This window comes from Salmo salar, chromosome 21 (genome assembly GCF_965601325.2).
Source record: "Salmo salar chromosome 21, fSalSal1, whole genome shotgun sequence".
Lineage (NCBI taxonomy): Eukaryota > Metazoa > Chordata > Actinopteri > Salmoniformes > Salmonidae > Salmo > Salmo salar.
In genome coordinates, this window is record NC_138311.1 from 37152763 (window position 1) to 37168373 (window position 15611).

Here is a 15611-nt window from a genome sequence, read left to right on the forward strand (position 1 = left end):
AACCTCTCTCTGAATGTATTTATTTCTTTCTGTTTGGTTAGTCCTCTTGATTGTGTTGTAATATGACCCCATTTCCTCCTTTTCTTCCTCAACTCAGGACGACCTGGCGTACCAGTCGGGCCGATTGAATTCAAAGAGGTGTTTGCCGAGAGGATAACACTTGCATGGAAACCACCTAGAGATGACGGTGGCTCCAAGGTGACAAACTATGTCATTGAGAAGCGTGAGGAAAACAGAAAGTCATGGGTGCACGTTTCCAACGACCCCAAAGAAGGCCTCTATACAGTTCAGAGGCTGACTGAGGGCCATGAGTATGAGTTCCGTGTCATGGCTCAGAACAAATATGGAGTTGGCCCACCGCTGTACAGCGAACATGAGAAAGCAAGGAATCTCTTCAGTAAGTTGAATGTACTATTGTATTATAAGTCAATGTCACCGTGGATATACAGTATTTCTTCTAACCAACTTCTAAATGGTTCCTCTCAACAGCTGTCCCTGGCCAAGTTGAGAAGCCCTTAGTGGAAGACGTGACTCTTGAGTCTATGGTGATCGTCTGGGGAGAGCCAAAATACGATGGTGGATCTCCAGTTAGTGGTTACTGGCTGGAGCGTAAAGAGACCACGGCTAAGCGCTGGACCAAAGTGAACCGCACCCCTATCAGGGTCATGCCCCTGGGTCAGGAGTATGAGATCACTGGTCTGCAGGAGGGAGCAATCTACCAGTTCCGTGTGACCACAATCAACGCAGCTGGAATGGGTCTTCCCAGTGTCCCATCGGATCCTGTTCTTTCAAGAGACCCTATTAGTAAGTTAACGTATATAGAGTGCGTCCCAAATGGAATCCTATTCCTTATATAGTGCAGCATAGGGCCCTGGTCAAAAGTAGTGTACTAAATAGGGAATTATGGTTACTTTTTAGGTGCAGAAATATAGTTTTTCTTACATGGGAAAGGTGTATTTTTCTATTTTCAATGTATTATATAGCTATGTTGTTTCTATTGTTTGGCCTTCTGACATTGTAAATGTCATCTTGTTTGTGTGTAGCTCTCCCCGGTCCCCCAACCCCCAAAGTAACAGACTGGACCAAGTCAACAGTGGATCTGGAGTGGATCCCACCTTTGATTGATGGTGGATCTAAGGTCACTGGTTACTTTGTTGAATACATAGAAGAAGAAAAAGAACTAGAAATAGAAAAACAGAAGGCAGCGGAAGCAGACAAAGTAGTAGTAGTAAAACAGAAAAAAGTTAAGAAAATCATATTCGATGAAGACGGAAATGAAATATCAGAATCAGAAGAAGAAGAAGAGGTAGTAGGGATAAAAGACGGATGGGAAAAGGTAATTATCTAATACAATTATTTCTCGAACGTATTCTTTTACAAACTATTTTGATCTTAAATGCAACAACCTGGTAAATTCAAGTCTAAATATATTCAAATAATATAACATTTAGTATGTCAATGTTTGTAAAATCTTATTTAACATTTTTTTTCAGGCTAAAGATAAGGAGATTAGAGGCACTAAGTTTGTTGTGTCTGGACTGAAAGAGCTGGGAAGGTACAAGTTCAGAGTGAGGGCAGTGAACGCTGCTGGCGTCGGTGAGCCCGGTGAAGTGGCCGAAGTGATTGAATGCAAGGACAGAACAAGTAAGAGACAAAACAACTATGATATGATATACCGTTTGATTATCCATTTGTTAGGTCCATGATAGGGCCTCTGTCCCAAATGGCTACATAGGGAATAGGGTGGCAGTTGGGTTGTAGACAGAGTGTATGCCATCTTAAACCAACACACACTTGTTATTTTAGTTGTCCCTGAAGTGGACTTGGATGCCTCAGTGAAGGAGAAGATTGTAGTCCATGCCGGTGGTACCATCCGCATCCTGGCCCACGTGTCAGGCAAGCCTGCACCAGAGATCACATGGAGCAGAGATGACCAGCCTCTACCAGCAGAGGCTAAGGTTGAAACCACTTCAATCAGCTCTGCTCTGGTTATCAAAAACTGTAGACGCCATCACCAGGGTATATACACCCTGAGTGCAAAGAATGAAGGAGGAGAAAGGAAGAAGGCTGTCATTGTGGAGGTGTTGGGTAAGAAACAACTTTACTTCTTCTTCTTGTTGGTAAACTTCAGTATATCTCAGGAGATATCCGGGGCAGTATGTATCAAGTTTCTCGGCGTTGGAGAGCTGATCCAGGATCAGCACTCCTACTCTGGGACGCTTTGTGAATACAGGCCCAGGAGTTGAATGGTATTGAAAACTTGTTTCACGTGTGATTCTCAGATGTTCCCGGCCCAGTTGGTCAGCCGTTCTCTGGTGTGAACCTCACCATTGACTCTTGCAAGTTGACCTGGTACTCCCCTGAAGACGACGGTGGCTCAGCCATCACCAACTACATAATTGAGAAGAGAGAGTCTGACCGCATGGGCTGGACAGCGGTCTCTTACACAGTCACCAGGCACAATGCTGTGGTCCAGGGTCTCATCGACGGAAAAGGATATTTCTTTAGAATCGCAGCTGAGAATATCATCGGAATGGGTCCATTTATTGAATCAGAACGACCAGTTCTCATCAAAGATCCTATTTGTGAGTTCCTGCCTAATACCCGAATGACAGCTTTCTAATTTGCTGTTACAAACATGTAACGTAAGTGAATACAAATCCAGCAATTATTTATAATATTCCATTGGGCCTGATGGGATGTTTGTGTCCTTTTTCCATGCTAGCTGTTCCTGAGCGTCCTGAGGATCTAGAAGTCACAGCCATCACCAAAGACTCCATCAGTTTGGCCTGGAGACCACCTAAGTACGATGGTGGTTCTGAGGTTACACGTTATGTGCTTGAAGCTCGTCTGATTGGAAAGGATAACTTCACTAAGATCGATACTGATGACACGCTGATGGATAGGAAGTTCACAAAGGGAGGTCTCAAAGAGAATTCCACCTATGAATTCCGTGTCAGTGCTGTCAACGTGATTGGTCAGGGAAAGCACTCTTTCTGCACCAAGCCAATCCAGGTCAAGGAAGAACTTGGTAAGTGTTGAATATGGGTTAGATAGTCATTCTAAATCTTTATAAATATATTGGTGAATGTTATTTTTTTTAAATAAAGTAAAAAAAGAATGGAAAACATCACTTCTTTGTTCTTCCATCCTCAGAGCCCCCAACGATCGACTTGGACTTCCGTGACAGACTGGTTGTGCGTGTGGGAGACGTGTGCACCCTCCAAGGCCGCTTCACTGGAAAGCCAGCACCTACAATAACATGGACAAAGAACGAAGAAGAGCTGAAAGCAGATGAGGAGGTCACAATGACCAACACTAGTAAAACACTGTGCTTGGCTATGCCCAAGGCTAAACGAGAACACAGCGGCAGATACCAGGTGGTGGTGGAGAACATTGTTGGCTTACGTAAAGGAATTTGCAGTCTCAGTGTTGTTGGTGAGGGTGTTCTTTGTTTTTCTTAATTGACAGACCTAATGTCACTTTTAATTAACCCTTATAATCAAAATATGTTTGATTATTGACTATTGATTGATGCATATCTGATAGATGATTAATGATAAAATGCTAATATTTTCTCTCAGATCGCCCCCAGCCTCCAGAGGGCCCAGTGGTCTTCAATGAGGTCTACAGGAACTACATGGTGATTTCTTGGAACCCTCCTCTGGATGATGGTGGATGTGCCATCTCCAACTACACCATTGAGAAGAGAGACACAAACAGAGACCTCTGGATGCCGGTGACAACAGCTTGCAACAGGACAACATGCAAAGTACCTAAGCTGATTGAGGGCAGAGAGTACATCATCAGAATCTGTGCTGTGAACATCCACGGCATCAGCAACCCACTGCTGTCTGCCGAGACAAAGGCTAAGGATGTCTTCAGTAAGCTATTAGATAAATACTGAGAAGATATAAGTTACGTCCATAACGGCACCCTATTCCTTATATTGTGCACTACTTTTGACAAGTAAGGAATAGGGTGCCATATGGGATGCAACCATACTTTCTTTTGTCATGAATGCATTTTGCTACAACTGATCAATTCTCTGTCCCATTACAGAGGTGCCAGATGCACCCAAACAGCCCATTGTGAAGGAGATCTATAAGGATCAAGCCCTTCTGACTTGGGAACCACCTCCTGATGGTGGGAAGCCTATCACTGGCTATGTCATTGAGAGGAAGGAGACCATGACTAAGAGATGGACTCGCGCATCCGGAAAAGACCGCATCTTCCCCAAAGTGGAGTACTTTGTTCCAGACCTCCTCGAGGGCTGTGAATATGAGTTCCGTGTCATGGCTGAGAACGTTGTGGGTCTCGGTGACCCCAGCCCTCCATCAAAGCCCATCTTTGCCAAAGATCCAATTGGTAAGTGACTATGAAAAGTAAATTAATACTTTACAAAATTTCTATCAAATTTAATCAACTGTTTCTTCCCTCAGTGCTTCCAAGCCCCCCCGTGCTGCCAGAAGCTGTAGATTGGACAAAAGAGTCTGTCTCACTGTCTTGGCAGCAACCAAAGGACTGTGGCAGGGGCAAGATCTTTGGCTATCTCGTTGAGTTCACTAAAGCTGGAGAGGAGTGGCAGAAGGTGAATCAGACTCCTGATTCCTGCCAAGGAACCAAGTTCAAGGTCATTAACCTGGAAGAGGGAGAATATTACAGATTCAGAGTAACTGCTGTGAACTTCGCTGGTGAATCTGAACCTGCATACACCACAGATCCAGTGAAGGCAGAAGACCGACTTGGTAATTTTACATAAAAATATTTTTCGTAATTTGGGTAATTCATTATCATTGAAATAAAAAAATGAATTATAACATATCGTTTTTCTACCCCCAAAAAGAACCTCCTGAATTGGATGTTGAACTGGGTATGCCTCGTGAGTTGAAAGCCATGGCCGGAACCCATATCCATCTAATTGCTGGAATCAAGGGAATTCCATTCCCCAAAGTCACATGGAAGAAGAACGACGAAGACGTCCCCACAAGAGTTGACATTGAGATCAATCCGCTAGGATCCAAATTGGAGATGCGCTACTGTGCTCGTTCTGACTGTGGTGACTACACTCTGAACATTGAAAACTCATCTGGATCAAAGACTGCCACATGCACAGTCCTCGTCCTGGGTAAGGAACTTTTCTGTCAGAAATTCTGTCAGAAATAAATGAAGACAGATGTAAAGTGTTTAGCATGCTGGGTTGCTATAATTATGTTATTCTTTACTCTTTACTCTATTAGACAAACCTGGTCCAATCCAGCACCTGAGGGTTTCAGAGGTGAGAAGCGATTCAGCCTATCTCTCCTGGAAAGACCCCGAGGACAATGGAGGAGCGCGTATTACCAACTTCGTTGTGGAGAAGAAAGATGTGGCAGCCGCACAGTGGGTGCCAGTGTGCTCTTCGTCTAAGAAACGAAGCATGATGGCCAAGCACTTGATGGAAGGAACATCGTATTTGTTCCGCGTTGCTGCTGAGAATCAGTTCGGCAGAAGTGAATACATTGAAACAACCAAAGCCGTCAAAGCCATGAATCCACTGTGTGAGTATCAATCAAACCAAATACATTAAGACCTACGGGTGTATTGTTATGTACGTGGTATCTTGATAATTAACTTGACATTTGTAATCTAATCGCATCTCATCTAATGTATGGTCTATTTTCAGTCCCACCTGGTCCACCAAAAGACTTGCACCATGTAGATGTCGACAAGACGGAGGTCTGGCTTGTGTGGAACTGGCCTGACCGCAACGGAGGTAGCGACATCATAGGTTTCCTGGTTGAGTACCAAGAGGAAGGAGAGAGAGAGTGGGATGAATGGAACACCGTCAGCATCCCTGAGAGCCACATTACTGGCCTCGAGGAAGGAAAGACTTACAGATTCCGTGTGAGAGCGGAGAACGCTATTGGACTGAGTAGACCAGACACCACTGTCCCTGTCCTCTGCCAGGAGAAGCTTGGTGAGATTTGCTATATATTTACTTAATGGTTTGGTTTCTCCAACAGAGATTAATCCTAGTTGTATACTAAAAAGCAAGTTTAATAGAGATTCTCCATTGAAAGTGATTCTTATTACAGGACTAAACTTAATCTGTGTCCAGGAAACCGCCCCTATATGTATTGATTTGTAGACAACATAATTGCCATCATCAAACAAATTATAACAATTAACCTACATCTTCTTCTCCATCTTTTCACAGTGGCTCCAATCGTTGAAGTTGAGGCTAAGCTGATCGAAGGAATCATCGTGAAATGTGGAAGCACAATCAGACTCCCTGCTATCATGAGAGGCATCCCTGCGCCTACTGCCAAATGGTCCATTGACGGAGCAGAAATTGTACCCGAAGGCGCAGTTAAGATTGAGAGTGACAACTATTCAACAGTTCTCAGCATCAATGACTGTATGAGAACCAACAGTGGAACCTATATTCTCACAGTTTCCAACCCTGCAGGAATCAAGACTCTGGCTTTGAATGTGACCGTTCTTGATGTGCCCGCTGCTCCAATTGGACCAGTCAATATCCTTGAGGTTACTCCTGAGTACATGCTTATTGACTGGCGTTCTCCAAAGGATGATGGTGGAAGCCCTGTAACAGGTTACATTGTTGAGAAGAGGGAGGCTAAGAAGGAAACCTGGGGAGGTGTGAGCTCTGGTAGCACAGCTACAAAGCTTAAGATCTCTCGTTTGCAGAGCGGTGTTGAATATGTTGTGCGTATCCGTGGCGAGAACAAAATGGGTATCGGCGCTCCTCTTGAAAGTGCACCAACTGTCGCCCAACACACGTTTGAACCCCCTGCCCATCCAGGCAAACCAAACACATGGGACATTGCAGAAGATGCTCTCACTGTTGGGTGGACCATGCCATTGTTTGATGGAGGAAGTCAAATCACTGGATATATAGTTGAGCGTAGACACAAAGGTGGTAAATGGATCCGTGTCAACACGACACCCTGTAAGGATCTCAGAATCAGAGTACTTGGTCTCTTTGAGGGAAATGAATATGAGTTTAGAGTTTTCGCTGAAAACATTGCTGGTTTCAGTGGACCTTCTGACATATCAGACCCAGCAAAACCCTGTCGTCAAATTAAAGCTCCTGGACCTCCAGTTAACCCCAGAATCAAGGACTACAGTAAGGAAAATGCAGACCTAGTCTGGATTAAGCCCAATAAAGATGGAGGCAGTCCAATCATGGGCTACATTATTGAAATTCAGAAAGTTGGCGGAGAATGGGAGATCATCAACAAGGATGGTCACATTAAGCAGTGTGCTTACAGAGTTAAAGGCCTTGAAGAACACTCAGAGTACAGGTTCCGCATTAGTGCTGTAAATATGATTGGAGTTGGAGAGCCTAGAGAATGCCTTGGATCGGTGGTTGCCAAAGACATCATGATACCTCCAGAGATAGAGATGGATGCCACAAGCCGTGAGCGTTTGACTGTCCGAGTTGGACATAACATCAACATCATCGGTTATGTGAAAGCCAGACCCGATCCAGAGATTATCTGGAAAAAGGGTGAGGACGTATTGGAAACCGTCAAGCACACAACACTAACTCAGAACTTGCCTGTTGTTCAACTGAGAATAAAAGAGGCAACCAGAGCAGACCATGGAAAGTATGTTTTGAAGGCTAACAACTACAGTGGTGAAGCCGAAGCTACAATAACTGTGAATGTGTTGGATAGACCTGGACACTGTCAGAATCTGAAGGCCACCTATGTGACCAAAGACTCTTGTATGGTGTCCTGGGAGAACCCTGTAGATAACGGAGGCTCTGAGATTACAAACTACATTGTTGAGTGCCGTGAACCCAGTGTGAGGCTTTGGTCAATGATCTCATCTGACTGCACTAACCGCATGGTTAAAGCCAAACTCATGGAGGGCCACGAGTATCTCTTCCGCGTTTGTGCTGCGAACAAATGCGGCCCTGGGCCCACAGTTGAGACAAAACAACCAACCCTTGCCATCAATCCCATTAACACGCCTGGTGAGCCAGAGAACTTCCACGTAACCGACGTGGGTAAGAACTTTGTTTTCTTGAAATGGAGGAGGCCAGACTATGATGGTGGAAGCCCCAACATTGGTTACGCTTTGGAGAGCAAAGAAGCAGGAGCGGCAGAATGGGTGCCATTACACGAGGATCTGATTACAAGTACATTCTTCATGGCTGACAAGTGTGTGGAAAAACAAACCTATCAGTTCAGAGTGCAGACATGCAATGAAGGTGGAGAAAGTGACTGGGTGAAGACTGGTGATGTACTTGTTAAAGAGGAGATCCAGAAACCAGTGCTTGATATAAAGTTAGCTGGAGCCCTTGTGGTTAAAGCTGGAGAGTCTATCAGAATTGAGGCTGGACTCAGAGGAAAGCCTCAACCAGAGGTGAAGTGGGTGAAGGACAGGGCCACAGGAGATAACCCCAGAGTTAGTATTGAAACGGGCACAGATTACTCTAAATTCCTTTTGACCAAATCCAAACGTACAGACACCGGAAAATATGTTGTTACTGCCACAAACTCTGCTGGAACCTTCACTGGATACGCAGTTGTTAATGTCTTGGATGTCCCAGGGCCTGTGAGAGACGTGAAGGTGTCTGGAATCGGAGTAGACAAATGTAGAGTTGCATGGGATCTCCCAGAAGATGAAGGTGGATGTGAAGTTGATAGCTATATCATTGAGAAATGTGAGACAAGAAGAATGGTCTGGTCCACATACTCTGCTTCACTTGTCACCAACTATTGCAATGTTACCCGACTAGTAGAAGGAAATGAGTACATCTTCCGCATCAGAGCAGAAAACAAGATGGGGACAGGTCCTGCAGTGGAGAGCAAACCTGTCACAGCTAGGACTCAGTTCAACAGACCTGGACCACCAGAATCACCAGAGATCACCAAGATCGGCAAGGAGGAAATGACAGTCGTGTGGGCCCCACCAGAGAATGATGGTGGAAAGTCTATCACTGGTTATATCCTGGAAAGGAAAGAAAAGCGTGCTGTCAAATGGGTGCCATGCACAAAGAGTACCATCTCTGAGAGACGCATGAAAGTCAGCAACTTAATTCCCAACCACGAGTATCAGTTCCGTGTCAAGGCCGAAAATGAAGTTGGACTGGGAGAGCCAAGCAAACCATGCAGACCAGTAGCAGCCAAAGATCCAATTGGTACAGCATTTATGCATTTTTGAGACATTGTATTATTATTATTATTATTGGTTATTAATTTTCCCTATTGGCTGTACTAACATGCAGACATTTTGTTTTCCTTGATTCCAGAGACTCCTGGTCCTCCAGGCAGTTTCAAGGTGATTGACAGCACCAAGACGTCCATTACTCTTGGGTGGGCCAAGCCTATCTATGATGGAGGTGCTCCTATCATTGGATACATGGTTGAAATTAGAGACAAACCTGAACCTAAACCTGAAGTGGTTGAAGCTGAAGCTGTTCCTGAAGATAAACCTGCAGATGAAGCTAAGCCTGAAGGTGAAGCTAAGCCTGAAGCAGCAGCAGGAGAAGGTTATGAAGAGGACGCTGAGGATGAAGCTGCTGCAGTTGCAGCTAAAGCTATAGCTGAAGCTAAACGCAAGGAGAAAGAAGAGGGCTGGAAGAAGTGTAACACCGGTGCTGGTGTGCTGGTACACACAGAATTCACCATTCCAAACTTGAATGAGAAGCAGATGTATGAATTCAGAGTCTCTGCACAGAACCAGGTTGGCTGGGGTCGTCCTGCTACACTCAAAGAGGCTGTCAACCCCAAGGAGGTCCTCGGTAAATAAATACTTCTTGATATTGGCCTAGATGAAAACACATCCAGTTGTTATAGAACTGTAGCTTATAGCTAATATTTTATAATGATTTCTTTATGTCTGATGTATGTTCTCCCCCTTCTCTCACCCACTAACAGAGGCACCAGAGATTGACTTGGATGCCAGTCTAAGGAAGGGCTTCACTGTTAGAGCAGGCTGCCCCATCAGGCTCTTCGCTACTATCAGAGGAAGACCATCCCCCAAAGTCACCTGGAAGAAGCTCGGTGTTGATAATGTGGCCAGGAGAGGACATGTAGATCAGATTGATACTATGTCCTTCCTTGTGATCCCTGAGAGCACTCGAGACGACTCCGGCAAATACTCTCTCACACTCTCCAACTCCGCTGGGGAGAAAGCTATATTTGTCCGTGTTAAAGTATTGGGTAAGTCACTGAGGTCTATCCTTTCACTTTTTATGTCAGTCTGTGGAATGACAGATTACTATTCACTGTGAAAGACTTTAAACAAGAAAAATGTATGTACATTTAATTCTTTACAATGTCAAATTAATGTTATTAGTTTGATTACAGTATAATTGTTTGTACTGTTTGATTACAGTATAATTGTTTGTACTCTTATATGGACTGTATCCAATATTGATGTTCCATTTGTTGAACAGATACTCCTGGACCTGTCGGAGGATTTGAGGTCTGTGATGTGACAAGCACCGGCTGTCAGCTGTCTTGGCTCCCTCCAGATAATGATGGTGGCTGTCAAATCCAGAACTACATCGTTGAGAAACGTGAACTCGACAAGAAGACTTGGTCAAATTGTATCAACGACTTGAAGAAAACAAGCTTCAAAGTCACCGGCCTCACACCTGGCTGTGACTACTACTTTAGAGTTATGGCAGTCAATAAATATGGCATTGGTGTTCCTAAAGACTCTCCAAAAGCTTATCTGACATCTGATCCTATAAGTAAGTGCACTGTTACAGTATGTCTAATATTATAATTAAATAGTGGATAGTGTAAGTGGAGTTTATTGTTTTGTGTTTTGATTCACATAAATCTCACATTTCTTTAAACAGGTGAACCTGATCCACCCAAGAAGATGGATGTCTTGGAAGTGACAAAGAACAGTGCCACTCTGGGATGGCTGAAACCTTTGAGGGATGGTGGAGCTAAGATCAATGGCTACATGGTTGATTACAAAGACCATGGTGAACCTGAAGACAAATGGACACCATATTCCGTTGTTAAAGACTTAACCATTGTAGTCGTTGGACTTAAAGAGGGCACAAAGTACAAGTTCAGGGTTGCAGCAAGAAACGTGGCTGGAACCAGTTTGGCAAGAGAAGCTGAGGGAGTATTTGAGGTCAAGGAGCAGCTGAGTAAGTAGCAAATATTTTTTTGTTAAATCCCAGAATTACCTTGTCTGGATTTAGTGTGGTTTTCAAAAAAGTGTTCCTGTTGCACACATCTTTTTAAGTCCTCATTTTAAGAACATGTTTTCCTCTCTTTTTTAGTGGCACCAAAGATCATCATGCCTGATATTGTCACAGTAAAGGCAGGAGAGAAAATGAGAGTTGATGCTATTGTGGCTGGAAAACCTACACCATTCTGCAAATGGAAGCAAGGAGCCGAGGATCTGTTGACATCTGATCGTCTCATGGTGCAAAAGTCTCCAAACTGCATTTCACTCATCATGAAAGACGTCTCGAGAAAGGACAGTGGTTACTACAGTCTTTCTGCTAAGAACAGCGCCGCCAAAATAAGCCAGATCCTTAGAGTCGTAGTACAGGGTAAGTTTTATTGAGGAAATTCGAAATAGTTGACTAATACACTGCCAGAATGCAAAGCCTAAATGGATGCTGTTGGTACATGTCTTCATCGCACAGATAAGCCTGGACCTCCTGACGCTCCCCTGGAGATCGTTGAGCTTGATATTGATGCCTGCACACTCCAGTGGAACCAACCCAGTGAGGATGGTGGAAGCAACATCACTAACTACGTCATTGAGAAGTGTGATGTGAGCAGAGGAGACTGGGTCATAGCTTCTGCGTCATGCACCACAACCAGCTACAGAGTTGGCAAGCTTACCCCTGGAATGGAGTATGGCTTCCGTGTCCGAGCTGAGAACAGATTTGGCATCTCGGAGCCAATCTATTCAGAGAAAATTATCGCTAGATATCCCTTCGGTGAGTTAAACAAGACAATGTATAAGCATGGTCCCCCTACCACCCCAAAAAAGCCTATTGTACAATGAATTGTGATTTTCTAAGTAATCTAGGCCTTGATTCAATCAGATCCGCTTTAGCCAACATCCACATAGTGGTTGTTTTGATGTTGTCGAAAGTGGAACTGTGTTATAGCTGTCAATTTCACAAGTGGCTCCTGGCATTATACCCAAGTGGACATCGCCATTGGCTGCATGGAGTCAAACCCATGCAGCCTTGTTTACAAGTTCGAACACTGGAATGTGAGATGTAATCTACACCTTGTTGATAGAAAACCTCATTATTTTGTAATTATTTCTATACAGCCTACACTTTCCTGTTCTGAACATCTAACGTGAGTGGGGCAGGTGTGGCTTTGTGACAATGATGGCAAGAGCAGCTTCTCATCGATTTGACGGCTCCTATGCAGTTCCACCTCCGCCATCGCAAGAACTTTCGTTATGCGGGTGTCTACTGTCGTCGGTTAACGTTGATCTGATTGAATCTAGGCCATATTCATATGTACATTATGTACAATAAATGTGTTTTACAAAATGTTTGTTAATCTTCCAAACTAACTCCATATTCTAATTCCAGATGTCCCAGGCGAGCCCAGAAATCTGTGTATCACGAAAGTTAAGAGTGAAGCAGTGTCTCTGTCCTATGAGACCCCATCAACTGACGGTGGCAGTCCTCTTACTGGATACTGCATTGAGCGTAAAGAGAGGAACAGCCTTCTCTGGGTAAGAGCAAATGAGTCCGTTGTCCGCGGACTTGAATACAACTGCACAGGCTTAATGGAAGGTCTGGAATATGCATTCAGGGTGTCTGCCCTCAACAAGGCCGGCCAGGGTAAACCAAGCAAACAGACTGACTGGGTCACAGCAAGAACACCCATCGGTAAGTTATGAGCATGTGATGTGCGGCTTACCGTGTCCCTCACTGGCTTTGAAATCTGCAATCTGTCAATTAAAACTGTTGTCATTTTCTTATTCTAGATCCACCTGGTAAACCTGAGGTAATGGATGTGACAAAGAGCACTGTTTCACTTGTTTGGACTCGCCCCCAAAATGATGGAGGTAGCAAGCTCATTGGATACTATGTGGAGTACATGAAAATTGGTCAAGAAGTAGAGAAATGGGTTCGCTGCAATGCCAACTGCCAGAACGTCAAAACAGAAGACTATGTTGTAACTGGCCTGGAGGAGGGAGCCCAGTATCACTTCAGAGTTTTCGCCAAGTCAGCCATCAACATCAGCTTGCCTTCTCAGATCTCAGATGCCATTCCAGTGTTTGCAGAGAATGGTAAGGCACTGCTCCTTCAGAACATTAACAAAACAAAGTGTTTTTGTTATCCATCTAATGACTAAATGCAATTTTTTCAATCCCAAAATGATTCCAAATAAATGTGGATGCATGGTCAACACAGACCTTTTACTTGATGTGATGTTCTCTTGTTTCTCCAGTTCCCCCCAGGGTCGAGCTGGGAGTGGACATGAAGAACATGATCATAGTGAAGGCTGAAGAAAATGTCTCCTTTGATGCAGTAGTGTTTGGAAAACCACTGCCCAAGGTGACATGGAAGAGAAATGGTGTTCCATTGAAACTGGTTGATGGGATGAAGATGACACAGAAGAGACACACACACATTCTGGAATTGTTCTCTGTTGCAAGGAAGGAGTCTGGAGAGTACACTATTCTAGCTGAAAATCCCAATGGCACTAAATATGCCAATATTAAGCTCAAGGTTCTAGGTATGCGAAATTATAATAACAGTTACACTAAATGTGTCTTTTTATCATTGTGCACAAATTCCAAACTGATGTTGTAGCTTCATGCTAATACATTTTATTTTTGTATTTGTATATACTCAAACTCTTTATAACGGCTTGAGATATGTTAGTGTAATGTATATGAATGTGTTTGTGATGGTTTGCAAGAGAATAGAGAATACAATATTCATATATTCAGAATCAACTGTTGATGTGTAATATAATCTATGTGTTCTCCTTAGATAAACCTGGCCCACCAGCCGGAGTGAAAGTCACCAAGGTGTTTGCGGACCGTATTAAGATGAGGTGGGAGCCACCTGTTGCAGATGGAGGCTCTGAAATCACCAACTACATCATTGACAAACGTGAAACCAGCAGAGCGAACTGGGCTCTGGTCACCTCCAATATCAATGGTCAACTGACCGATTGCACAGTAGATAAACTCATGCAGGACCACGAATACCAGTTCAGGGTCAGTGCTGAGAACCAGTATGGCATTGGGGACCCCATCCTCACCGACCCTGTCATGGTCAAGAATCCATATGGTAATATTTCAAACATGTTTGAATATACATTTGTGTGTGTGTGTGTGTATATATATATATATATATAATATTTTTGTTTGATTGAGTTGGAAACAGTGGAACTTCTTCTGCTTGTGCAATGTTTAAGTGTTTTCTCATTCTTCTCCTTCTTTCTCTTTCTCTCTCTCATTTGCAGATGTTCCTGGTCCTAGTGAGCCACCAGTTATTACCAACATTACAGCCAATTCTATGACTGTCAGCTGGAAAGCGCCTGCTGATGATGGTAAAGCTACCATTCTGGGTTACATGGTTGAGAAACGTGAAGCGTCAGAGCTCAACTGGGCTAAAGTCAACCGTAAACCAGTGATTGACAGGAGCATAAAAGCTGCCCAGCTCTCAGAAGGATCTGAGTATGAGTTCAGAGTGATTGCCATGAACAAAGCTGGATTTGGCAAACCAAGTGATGCATCCAATGCTGCCCTTGCCGTGGATCCTGTGTGTAAGTATTACAACAACATTTGCTCACTTAAATCATTAAGGATTACATGTCCCAACACTTCTCGCTGACATTCTCTTATGTTCTTCCTTCTTCAGATCCACCTGCACCACCTGCTTTCCCTAAAGTCATCGACTCAACACACAGCACCATTAGCTTGTCTTGGACCAAGCCTGCTTACGATGGTGGTTGTGAAATCTTTGGCTACCTTGTCGAGTGCAAGAGAGCTGATGCAGCAGACTGGACGAAGTGCAATGTGCCCAAAAATCTGCAAGAAACCAAGTTCCTGGTTACTGGTCTCATTGATAAAACAGAATATGTGTTCCGTGTCTTTGCTGTGAACAAGATCGGATACAGCGAGCCAAGTGAAGTTCCTGGGAAACACGAGGCCAAAGACATCCTGAGTACGTCAACATTATCATAAAACTCTCAAGTCTGTACAGAATAATTACTAATCTAAGTAACCCATACAATTGGAAATAAGCATGTAATGCACTACTGTCTATTCAACTAAAATACATCCATGTTTTGTCTAACTCTCTTCTACTTTCTATTTTAACTTGTAGTTGCCGCTGATGCTGAGCTGGATGCTGACCTTCGCAAGGTACTGGTCCTGAGAGCCGGAGTCACAATGAGACTCTATGTGCCACTGATAGGACGTCCCCCACCCAAGGTGGTGTGGACCAAGGTCAATGCCAACCTCAAAGAACGAGCAGGAATCATGATCAAAACGACCGAATGGGATACCCTTATGTACATTGAGGATATCAACAGATATGATGCTGGCAAATACGTTTTGTCTCTTGAAAACGAGAGCGGAAAGAAGTCTTACACTATCGTCGTAAAGGTCCTAGGTAGGCTATGATT

The 15611-nt window shown here is 43.9% G+C and overlaps 1 protein-coding gene across 9 annotated transcripts in view; it reads left to right on the forward strand.

Annotated features, from left to right (window-relative positions):
* Positions 1–15611, forward strand: part of LOC106582275 (titin) — a 186491-nt gene that overhangs the window by 122713 nt on the left and 48167 nt on the right. For all 9 annotated transcript variants that reach the window (XM_082967139.1, XM_082967141.1, XM_082967145.1 and 6 more), the window contains 28 exons: positions 98–397; positions 490–804; positions 1044–1336; positions 1494–1644; positions 1807–2088; positions 2283–2585; positions 2726–3031; positions 3157–3438; positions 3585–3884; positions 4063–4368; positions 4443–4748; positions 4847–5128; positions 5241–5540; positions 5666–5959; positions 6200–9154; positions 9266–9757; positions 9894–10178; positions 10415–10714; positions 10826–11128; positions 11264–11539; positions 11636–11935; positions 12551–12853; positions 12952–13257; positions 13419–13706; positions 13967–14269; positions 14445–14747; positions 14843–15148; positions 15311–15598. In XM_082967139.1, coding sequence (XP_082823265.1) covers positions 98–397; positions 490–804; positions 1044–1336; positions 1494–1644; positions 1807–2088; positions 2283–2585; positions 2726–3031; positions 3157–3438; positions 3585–3884; positions 4063–4368; positions 4443–4748; positions 4847–5128; positions 5241–5540; positions 5666–5959; positions 6200–9154; positions 9266–9757; positions 9894–10178; positions 10415–10714; positions 10826–11128; positions 11264–11539; positions 11636–11935; positions 12551–12853; positions 12952–13257; positions 13419–13706; positions 13967–14269; positions 14445–14747; positions 14843–15148; positions 15311–15598 — 11028 coding nt within the window. The remainder of the gene's footprint in view (positions 1–97; positions 398–489; positions 805–1043; positions 1337–1493; positions 1645–1806; positions 2089–2282; positions 2586–2725; positions 3032–3156; positions 3439–3584; positions 3885–4062; positions 4369–4442; positions 4749–4846; positions 5129–5240; positions 5541–5665; positions 5960–6199; positions 9155–9265; positions 9758–9893; positions 10179–10414; positions 10715–10825; positions 11129–11263; positions 11540–11635; positions 11936–12550; positions 12854–12951; positions 13258–13418; positions 13707–13966; positions 14270–14444; positions 14748–14842; positions 15149–15310; positions 15599–15611) is intronic.